Here is a 12,183-nt window from a genome sequence, read left to right as displayed (position 1 = left end):
ATGATTTTATTCAGATGCCTTGTTGGCCAAGAGGTCAACGGCAATATATTGGTAAGAAAAAATAATTTCTGAACGTTACCAATTAAAAAATTATAAAATAGGGCAAAATGCTTAAATAATATTTAGTTGACGACGTGCAATACGCTTTACCGTTGACAATATTAATGCAACGCAACAGCTGTTCATTCATGTGGGGAGCATATTTTGAAATAAATGCACGTCGTTAAATCTGTAGCCACGATTCTTATGTATTATGATTATAAAATAACACAACAATAATGCTGAAAACTGATAAGAGAATAATAATTGACTCTTGCTTGATTTCTTGCTAGAAACGACCAAACATACAACACGAATCAAAACTATAAAAAACATATATATAATTAGCAATTAAGAAGAGTACAGCGGGTTAGTTATGCAATTTTGCATTTTTGGATGTTTGTTAATCAATCACGAATGATTGACTAGATTGTGAAATATTCAACAACTTAACTGATATACAATTATATATATGGAAGTATAGAAATAAGGATTCAATATAGTAAGTAATATTAGCCGTTTATGTATGGTAACAGTTTTATTAAACACACTTATCATCCGAGCATACCTATATATGTAATTAATTTCCACGAAATCTTAATTGATGCTTGTCTTTTCGAAATAACTTTATAACAATCAAGTGGGGCTATCGTACTGACATGGGAAAAAAATCCTTTTGTGAACCTTTAAAAGTTCAATGACTTTAGAAAGTTTAGATTTTTAATAAAATGATAGGGTTTTAGTAAGAATTTATTTAAGTTTTTAATAATTATTGTTTTCCTGTCATGACGCACCCATTTTGATTTACAAATACATTGAAGCAGCTGTACTTAATTCAGTTTATTTAAAACTCCTTGGTAGTGTCTAAACTGGGAATAAGTTTTTATATAAAATAAAAATATTGTCCAGAAACGTATGCATAAAATAAAAATATGTTGTTATGTTAAGTTGTTCAAAGCGATTCAAGCTACGGAAGGTATCTATAACTACGATTGGATGTTGATTTATTATATTAAATGATGATCCGATCAAACCGCAATAGTACCTATGTACTTTAAAACAACACGATCTCTAGTTACGAACTGAAACAGTGACGAGCAACTTGTTACATAACCCATCCCTAATTGTGTCAATGATTCATAACATTACTAATTCTAATTATAATATTCAGTTTAAAATAACCTTAGTTTAACGTGAATCCGATAATGTTTGTTCAGTATTCGCTTATGGAATAAAAATAACACTTGAACAGTAACAGTACTGTACTGAATTGTTCACACCTTACCAGTAATTCAGCAACCATTGCGTAGTTTGCTACATTCGCGCGCTTTTCGGGAATATTTCCGCCATTTTAATATTTTGACGTTTACTTTTTTTAAAGTCAATTGTTACTTTGCTTCAGGAGTTAAGACATTCAGCAACAAAACAAACAGGTATTATTAATTTTATATTTTATTTCTATTTACAAATAATTCGTAACTATGGTTAAAATTAAAAACAATAAATTAATACAACGTATGTTTATTTGGGCGTATCTGAAGTGGTGGCCTACTTTGAGATTCAAACAAATTATTATTACTACATAACGAGTAGGATCGCATCTCGAGTTTTAATGGTATATGAATATATATTACAAAGGTTACATTTTATTTTTATTTATTAATTTTCTATTAAAGATTAAAATCATTGAAGCATTCTGTAAATTAAGTCTTTATTTGCATTAAAAAACGAGAATTCTATAAAGAAAAAGTATAAAAAAAAATTATGAAAACTGTTCTTGCTTATCAATTTTCCCCAACACATCGCGGAAGAGGCGACAGGTTCGACTTCGGCCTAGCAAAGAATTCCTTCATCGATCCCCTAAATAGCGATCGATCTCTTTGAAGTTGTGCGAGCTTGTTTATAGACACTAGTTCGATGTAATAAATATAATTGACGCACACACGCGACAACGAACACTTCTTAGCTGTACAGCGTTCGCCAACTGAGAACTCAATACTCTTTCGACATCTACCGAGGACGTGTCTCTTCCAGCCAGTGCATTCAACGATTTAACAAAAAAAGTTCGACAGTGATTTGCCATTGTGAAACGATTCGATTTTAAAACAGCGCGCGAAGTTTTGCCGCGATTGTGTTTTGTGCGTTCGGAAACGAGCAATTGAAAAAGTAAATTGTGAGTGACATATAAAACGAGCATGTGTTTTTACCCCACCTTTACAAATTTCCTCAACTTTTAAAATTCAAAAATAACACGTATTGGCCTTAAATTATTTTTTGGTGAATTAATGAGGTATATTTTATTCGTCCAACATTTTTGTTTTTATATTATTTAAATTAACAAGCATTGTTTTATGACAGGATACATAATTTATACTTACTTCAACTTTTTCAATTAAATATTTGTTCCATTACTCACATTCGTTTTATACAATATAATACATGAACAATATTAATGTCTTACAAACGATTGAATTAATTATTAAAAATATATATACATATATTATCTGAACAACAGCTTGCAAAAGTTTTACGGTTTTTAATGAAAACAACTTCACATGTACTCTACTAAAAAGTGTCTCTATTCACCACTAGATGGCGGTAGTTTCCGATAAATAATTCAAATGAAAATGAAACTGCTCAAAGATATAAGATAGAAGAATACCCTTTTTTAAAAGCTAGCTTTTCTTTATTCTTCATTTAGAAATGATTTGTTAATGTATCAAATATACTGGCTTCTATCAATATATAGAATCATGTGATTACATGCAATTTTGTATGCAATTGATGTTTAAGCGTTTCATGATTGATTAATTATAATATTATTAGGCAGTATTAATGATTACTCGTTTGTTTAATTAAGTTTAAATGTGAGTCTTGAGTAACCCCGAAATGGTTGGCGAACAAACTCAGGTTGGTTGTAGGGCTTTGTGCAAGCCCCTTTGGGTAGGTACCACCCACCCATCACATATTCTATCGCCAAACAACAGTACTTAGTATTGTTGTGTTCTGGCTTGAAGGATGAGTGAGCCAGTGTAACTATAGACAAAAAGGACATAACATCTTAATTCCTAAGGTTGGTGGCGCATTGGCGATGTAAGGAATGATTAACAACAGAAGCTAGACCAAGTTTAAGGACATATCATCAATAGAAAAAAAAACCTAAAAACTGTAACTTGTTGAAACATTTTTCTTGAGTTATTGAAATTAACCAATGAGGTAAATAGATCTTTCTAGTCAATACCATTATTACGGTATGTTAGTTAAAGTAGTTTATAACTTATCGAAAACCGTCTCGTGCCTTACGTTTCGTATAATTATATAGCGTTTCTACTACATATCGTATATATTATTTCTTAGAATCTCTGAATGTCTCGTTTGTCTAATGGCTAACTTAAAAGGCTAAGATCCTCCAGATGTCAAACAAATTTATCGATATTGATGTCAAAAAGTCTCAGCAGCATCGAGTCTAGAAGTTAATGTTTATACTTTTATAAATCGTTTACTGCTATAGAATCTTTATAATTGTTTATGGGTAATCTGCACAAGAGCAGAGATGGCCCAGTGGTTAGAACGCGTGCATTTTAATCGATGATTTCGGGTTCAAACCCAGACAGGCACCACTGAATTTTCATGTGCTTAATTTGTGTTTATAATTCATCTCATCAGTAAAGAAACCTGCATGTGTCTAATTTCAACGAAATTCTGCCACATGTGTACTCCGCCAACCCGCATTGGAGCAGCGTGGTGAAATATGTTCCAAACCTTCTCCTCAAAGGGAGAGGAAGCCTTTTGCCCAACAGTGGGAAAATTTACAGGCTGCTAATGCTAATAATAAAAAAAATCTGCACGATATGCCACAAAATTTCGGTCCTGTTGGATTTACCGTTCAATCGGTATTTTGAGGGTCAGGCAATATAGAGGGTACTTTTGTTAACGCACACATTCATAATTATAATATATAATTTCCTGCACAGTCGGCTAGACTCATTCGAGAACGGTCACGATACCGTATCATCAAGTAGTCTTCACACAACAGTTGTCAAGCTACCCCTGCTAAATATGACATTATAAAATTTATATATATTTAGCATTAAGACCGATATAGTCGACCGAAAGTGTCATGAAAATATTGATATTTTACTTAGAGACCACAGTAAGTTTTCCACAACTGTAATCCAAAGCGATTCTTTAGTTTACAGGTTCAGTTTAGAAAAAAAACAGGAATTAAACCCGTGTTCATAAACTTGTGAAAAATATTTTATACTATAATATGCTTTAAATTAAATACTATTACCGAAATAGTTCAAATGTCGTTATGTCTTATGGCTTAAGATGTTCTTATAAGGCCGTCTCATGATGCCGTTGATTCATACTGTTTGTAACAACTGTTTAAAATGGCAACTGAAGTCCAGTTAAGTAGTTATAATTCCAAGTTATTTTGTTGTTTTAACAGTTATTGGCCTTCATATTATTTTTGAGAACAATTAATTGTTTTTCTAATAAGGAAAAATGTTAGCTATTGTAATTTAAACTTTAATAAATAGTTTACTGTTGATATATCATATATTCTTAAATTGTAAAACTCTTTGTCAATAAAGCTAAAAAGTCGCTTTAAGAGTAACTTCAGAATATTTATTAGATAAATTACACGGAATAACCAACACCACAATCAGCCCTTACCTATAGGTATATTTATTGCTTCAACATATAAATATATCCTTTCCAAGTAGTCCGTCTCGACTTCGTACGATTAAAATTCATTCAAAGTTTCTCGTTACACAAAAGGAAGTAAAAAAATCCTTTCTTCGTCTATGTTGCGAAATGAGTAACTATGCTAAAGTCAATTGGACATATGATTTCAGAGATATCGTAATGAGTATCAGTGATATTATGTAAAATTTAAGTAACCGGTACCTTCAAAGGAAAACCACGATCTCTTTTCGAGATTAACAAACGTTGTATTTTCTTTCTACTACTGACGACCATTATAAACCTGGACCACGTTAACTGCAATTTTATAGGCCACTAGACTAATAAGGCACTAAGTACCAAAACATGTATATTATTTAATGGTTAATATTATATTATAGGTGGTTACAAATAAATTCGTATGCGTTCGTATATATTCGCCAATTCTTTTAATCACCCAATTCCAATCGGACAGTCGTAAGTCGAGCTAATTTAAAAATGTCCAAACATTTATAATATTAAAAAAGTAATGTATAACACTTTGTGCGAAATTTCAACATATGTACATGTATAAATTTAAGTTCATTATCTATTTAATTTAGTTTCAACAAGAATCATTGGAGGGACGTAAATTAACTGAGACGGAGCGCAAAGCTAAAAAATCGAATAACATCTGCGCGCGCGCTCGCCAACTCGGATTAAACGATAAAAATCTGGACACTGTCATGCCATACGTCTCAGTGGCCAGTTATAGATCACTTTGACATTGTGACGAAGCTTCAATTATAATGTTTTAAATACCAAGTACCTAATAAATATTCAACAATGTAATGTTTTCTGAATTCACAAATATTGAACTAATATTGATGCGGTTCAAAAGATTAATAGTTGTATGATCGAGCTTCTTCTGTCTGCAAGCTAAAATTTGTTAGTGCCAAATAATCGTAAATGTATATTCTTTACCTAATTATAATAATATAATATTTGCCACAACGATTTATTAAACAAAATAATAACGATTTAGAAAATTAAAATAATACAAAATATAATAATAAGACTAATATACTGTACGTGGAAACTTATAAGGATGATATATATATTTTTTTAACGAATATATCTAAAATTATTTTCATGGTAAATTGTCCAAATAGGTTTGACGTAATCAAATAGAAGTATATTTATATAATTACACGTAGGCATTAAGATTTGAATAAAAGCAAACAATAATACCATGCCATTCATTATCTATTTTCTAGGTCTTATTATTATATATTGCTGGGTTTTTAATTCTTTATCAAAAAGTCGAAAATTTCAAAATTATGAAATTATAAATATTTGTTGATATCGTTTCAGGAAAATATTTATACATATACAGTCAACGTTAATTATAGTCTAACAATTTGTTACTTTGTACACTAAACTAGTTCAAATAAACATAGTTATTAATAAGAAATTTCGATCATATAATTCCTTTTAAAGCTGCTAATTGATATACGGAGATGGAATTATGAGTACATTATTGTGTTGATAAGAATCGTAAATCAAATGTGGATGTTTAGTTCTTGCATAAAGCGGGCCACGGTGCGCACGGCCCGTCCGTGACGTCACGGGTGTCCGATTACTCCGCCCGCCTAGCGCGTAACTTTCACTCCATCCCAAAGGCAAGGTCACGACTTTCGGGGTATTCGCGTTCACTGCACGCAGCACTCGATTCACGACTTGCTGTCTCGTTTTCGTTTATCATTTTGGAAGAGGATGAGAATACATTGTGTGATCTCTAAATTTGACTACATAAAAGAGTATTAATTAAACTTTATTTTTAGAGTTTTGTACGGTTTAGGAATCATGTAATTTGTTGTCTGATCTTAGAAGAAATATTAGTGTACATTGTTACTATAGTATAATTAATTATTTTTTAATGAATAATAAAAATGGATTAGCTTTATTGGACGTGAAACTATTAAATGGTAAATTAAATAAATTAAATTTTCCGTGTCGAAATCTATCTGAGAAAGCGTCACCCACACATTGCATCGAAGTACAGAGCACGTACTTTTCGTCATTATCACGTCATAACCCTCAATTAGAACATCCGAATTCTCAAGATTAATAAATGACTGTACCTGTTTATCTCAGTATTTTATTTTTACAATATTATGAATAATATGAGATTACTAGCCCAAGTTATGGTTCAGAATCGGGTTTTTGTTGTTTCTTTTTTACATTGGAAATGTGTGCTTATACAAGTTAGATCTTTATAATTATTATTTCAAACCTTATCATTTATCTTATCAAACCATCATCGTCGATTTATTAAACCTGCAGTCGATTTATTATTTTAGTAAATAGACTATTTATTATTAATCTAGAAATCTTCGTTTTAGTCTAGTGTTCTGAAAATATAAAGGAACCAATAGTAGCTATAAAATGATCGTTGGCAATATGTCAAAAAACATTGCGTTGTTTTTAAAAAAGTTCAATCGTTTATTACTACAGGACTGAGACGCGCGCAAAATTCTCATTTTTTATCCGAAGGAGGTCGATGACTCACAAGTTATGTCAGATTCGCGTATCAAATTAAATTACTCTTTTCTGAGTTTGCCAAGTTTTTCAATGTCAAGTTGTAGACGCTTTGCCATAAATTCCTAACATCTTACTTCTTAAATTGGATAAAAAGTTCTACATCTCTTCGCTCTGTGTAATGGAAAACAACTGAAGGTTTTAAAGAGTTAATGTTAAAATACCAATTTTATTATAAACATATTTAGCCCGGGTTTATTAAAATGTTTGAAAATTACTTTGAAATAATAAGATAACTTAGCTTAGTTGTTATCTATATAAGTTATATAATATAGTATGCTTTTTATTGATATCATCTATCTTCTAATAAATGTTTCTAATAAGACGACTTAACTGCTTTACATTAATCACGTAAAGCAAATCAATCAAACGTTAAACAGCTTTTATAGCCTAAACGGTAAACCATGTGCAACCTTGGATCATTAGAACAAGACAACGTAATCATACCTGGCCGCAAAGCCAAACTGTTATCTAAATGTGGACACAAAGTTTGGCAAGTACTGCATTTTAATTTCAGTTTGGTTATATCTTGTCTCGGCGTCACATCGCTGCACCCGATTCCCTTCATCTGTAACCTATCCCTTTCCCCTAAAGCAGTGGCCGGTGAAGAATGGGACTGTTACTATCCGTATTTATATCTTATGTGGGTTTTCATGAAGCTTTGGAGTGCATGAAACATATATTCAATGGAATAGTTCCCAATACAGATCCGGACTTTAATGATCTCGTCGAGTACTACACGCGACTACTCCAAAAGACAGCAAACAAGCTACCGCCCCGAGACTGGACCAGTGAATGCGGTCAAGGTTACCTATGCTTGACTGAAGATAAAAATGGAATTCTAAAGTCCGCGGCTGTCAATTTCTATGACCGGCAACCAAATTCCACTGCCATTTTATTTTCTACTAAAATATCTAGCTTCGGTCAAGATTCGATAGAAGAAGGATCTCAAGCTAATGGTGATTATAGAATAGACAGATATCCAACGAAAACGAAAACAATTATATCAGACACATCGGAGTCGTTCAGCGTGAGACAGAAAAGCAGATCTCCTACAACTTCTGTGTATATTCCAGATCCAAACGAAGATGAAGGAATTAAAAAAGAAAAGCTTACATGGGAATACAGACCCAAAACGCCCCCTCCATCGCCGTTGCCAGAAATACTATTCCAACCATACAGCAGCGATAAAAATGGCAACGTTCCATTCAGCGAAGAATTTTTAAGGTTAATATTAATTATTATTGACGACTGCACGCAATTCATAGATACTCATAAATCACGCTCTGTAGTGACTTAGCAACCCGTTTGATTTCATCTGTGCATCCTCTTCATACAAATGCTCGAATATACGAGAACATGACTTCCCTGTATGGATTCATTACTGTACTTGTATTATATTCCTACTCATGTATAATACATTTGTTTAAGATCACTTGATGGAATTAAGTTCCGACCTCTGCAACGAAGCGACCCCAGTTTTAGGCGGAGATCTTTTAGAAAACGAGCATCTTCTTCTTCAAATTCGTCTAGAGAATCTCGAGCATCCCGCGAAGAAGAATTAAAAATATTTACTTCACTCGAAGAAGCCGAATTCAAAAACATGAATAGGGATGAAAATTACAGTGGCTTTGGGAGTGCTCCTAATTTAGCACCGCGTTCTTATTCCAGAAGTCGATCGAGAGAAAAATCCAGGGAAAGGAGAACCGAGAGCCCGATTATGGAAGCTAATGTTGACAACACACTTGACGATGAAAGACTTAATGACGAAAAGCAACCACTGAATGACATACCTAAATTAAGTTCATTTGAAGAAAGAGACGAAGCGAAAGAAATGCCAGAGGTAAAAGAGGAGGAGGAAGACATTGATTTTTGGGGTAACATTCAAGATTAGTGGCGCTTATTTTAACGTAGCACGAACGCTCCACTGCTTTTAAATGAGCATGACTGATTGAAATATATTAAAGTTTCAAAATCCCTCTTTTTGTTTGTTTTTATAATTCCATTTAGAGTAAACACCTTCCTTTCAGACGGGAATAAGCAGTTAGTAAGAGCTTTATGAATGGCTTCTATGAATGTTTCGATTTCAAAACTATAAATGTAAGCGGCTTGTGAGATATAGATTTTTTTAGACGTGTGAATTTTTGCCTATATAGAAACGTGTCAATTCAAATTCAATAAGATATAGACTATATATATATTTGCATACTCTTAAAATCATTTATAAATATGGTCTTACTGTATTTTTTATGAAGTTATAGAAAGCCGCAGCAGTATTATTACTACTATGATTTTTGGAAGTTATAGAAATAACCTTGAAAAATCATAAAACTTCTATAAAATCGGATCATATCATCATTATTACACAAAAAATCGGAAATCATGTATTTCTTTCTGTAAACATTGTCTGAACTCAACAAGTGGATATAACTAAATTTACTTAGAAGACAATAAACCGAAAATGTTTTGGTTAGTGGTGAAGTCCTAGGCTTATAAGTCGATGACATAGCTCCCAAACTTTTTTTTTATATCTTCTAATAATTCTTAAATACAAATTTAATGGCTAATAAACGTCGCACTTACATAAGACATCCAAAAATATACTCTCTCCAAACCTCGACCCACTTGCTTATAATTTGACACCGACCTTCTGACGGCACTCCTCATGGTAATTCGGGATGATATCATTTACTATAGTTAATGTTTACTTATAGCTTCTAAAAATTTTATTTAATAGGTATGGTAATTAATTTATAATAATATTGATACAAATTATCCCTGATTAGTACTTCAATTCAAAAAGTCATAAATCAAAGACTCTGTATGTGTTGGCAAATACTCGAATGAACCTAATAATTTAAGGCTAACTTAGTACACATTTCAAAGTTTCATATTAATCTTTGCCTTTATATAAGCGTATGAGATCATTTTTGAAAAAAGAATCTAAAAAAATGTGTATCATAGATAATTTTACTGAAACATTTTCATAAAAAGCCACAAACTCAGCAAAATATCACAAAACATTTTGTGTGAGTTCTTGTAAACCACAAGCTAATAAAAACCATTATATTTAAAGTTCTCTTTCATACACCAAGTTTAATATATCTGCAGCGACTCAAAGATAACATTACAGCGGTCGTAACATGGAAGACAATCGACTCTGGTAACCACAAGAAACTATATTTAATCACGAAGTAAATATAATGCATTTACGACAGGAAACCCCTTGCCAACAAATTTATCATTTCGACTTGGCGTATAGTTTTACTTATTACACAATAGAATTATAATAAGAGGTCATATTATTGAAGTGGGAAAAGTGCTAAATGTAAACGTTGCAAATAATTGGTAGTCTTGTTTATGAACACGTTATATTAAAACATTTTAAAGCATTCGAAATCAATACTCTTAAGAAACAACATAATGAATTTCTTAAACAATTAAAATATTTGAAATAGCCATAGCTTAACTGCTTTGCTCAAATATTATCTTTACAGTATATTGATTGTATATTTGACATTAAATATATACAATGCAGTCTTTATCCTAAAAGTTCATGTCACAAAAACCTAGAGCCTGATAAAGATAATGACAAGCTGAATTCTAGGGGTATATTACTTTCTAAAATAGCTTCAATCTTTGTTTATCTTTGTCCAAGAACCTGGGACAATATAATTTATAAGACGCCTCAGTCTATAACGCGTGATGATATCTCTCTGTTGCTCTTTCACGGCCCAACCACTGAACCGAACTAAATGATATTTGGTAGCAACGAAAGCTATCAAATATCATTTAGTTCGAATCCCAAAGATGGAAATAGGCTTCCTTTTTTACCTATCAACCGCGGAAACCGCGGGCAATAGTTAGTTATTCAAATTTTAGGTACCTTGAAAATAATAACATTATTTATAATATTATATTTATACATTTCCCGATGTGTTGTCATATTCGTATAAAAATAATAAATGCAGATCTACACCTATTAAATACAGTTATGTTCTAGATAGTGCGGAAGAAATTATCTTATATTTTATTATTCGTATAAATAATAAATATATATTAGCAATTTTTTAGATGTTGCTTGTGTATATTTTTTGATCAGCTATTATCATGTATAGTTAAAATTGTATTATTTACATAGTGTATACACGATACAAAGGGCTACTTAGTTCATAATCGTGTTTAGTTTTATTAATGCTATTTATTTTCCATCATAATGAATTTACCAATCCCCTTTCTAATCTATTTTCGCCCCAAGCCGGGTGTACATTCGTCACAGACTAAAATTAAACACTGAAAACAATGCCAAGCCAAACTCAATAGTCAAGTCGCAAACGAGACTTTTTCAAATTCTTGGAATCCTTAAAAATTAAGATAAATTAATATAAATGATGACTGCTTGACTGATTTATGTCGAGTTTTATGAATTCAAGAAAACTATTTTCGTTGCACTCTGCATATATATATAGATTGTTTACAAGTGACTACGTCTCAGTTGTTTGAACACGTGGATGTTAACTGATCGGGTTCAAATCCATACAACGCCAAGTTTTTATGTTTGTTACAATTTATTTTGGGCTTGACGTTTAAAATATTTTTGAGTGTACCGAAAGAGATCTGAGATATGCACGGCCTTCAACTAGCAGGCTCAAAATAGAGAATTAAACGAATATTTTTCCTTAATAGGCATGAAAGATCATTAGTTCACAAGGTTCTGCTTACTATATTTATACAATATATCCGTCAATTCATACAATTGTTTACCGACCATTTAATGTGAAGCCCAAGTTTCTGCGTATTTTTGATTCTAGACTCTTAATCCCTTACCAGACATTTACCGCTTTAAGTTATCTGTGACAGACGAATAGAGATGTT

At 31.9% G+C, this 12,183-nt stretch overlaps 1 protein-coding gene across 5 annotated transcripts in view; it reads left to right on the top strand.

The window, feature by feature from the left end:
* The window catches only part of LOC125064024 (four and a half LIM domains protein 2), a 151,673-nt gene that overhangs the window by 108,609 nt on the left and 30,881 nt on the right, over positions 1-12,183 (top strand). Inside the window, exons 1-2 of one of the 5 annotated variants that reach the window (XM_047670796.1) lie at positions 7,824-8,535; positions 8,740-9,151. The exons of 3 other annotated variants lie outside the window; for them this stretch is intronic. In XM_047670796.1, the coding sequence (XP_047526752.1) occupies positions 7,919-8,535; positions 8,740-9,151 (1,029 nt within the window). In that variant the 5' untranslated portion in view covers positions 7,824-7,918. Of the gene's footprint in view, positions 1-2,025; positions 2,213-7,823; positions 8,536-8,739; positions 9,152-12,183 lie in introns of those variants that run through there. One more of the 5 variants, XM_047670794.1, reaches the window with a different exon arrangement.

This window comes from Vanessa atalanta, chromosome 5 (assembly GCF_905147765.1).
Source record: "Vanessa atalanta chromosome 5, ilVanAtal1.2, whole genome shotgun sequence".
Classification (NCBI taxonomy): domain Eukaryota; kingdom Metazoa; phylum Arthropoda; class Insecta; order Lepidoptera; family Nymphalidae; genus Vanessa; species Vanessa atalanta.
This window is presented reverse-complemented; position numbering and strand designations above follow the sequence as displayed.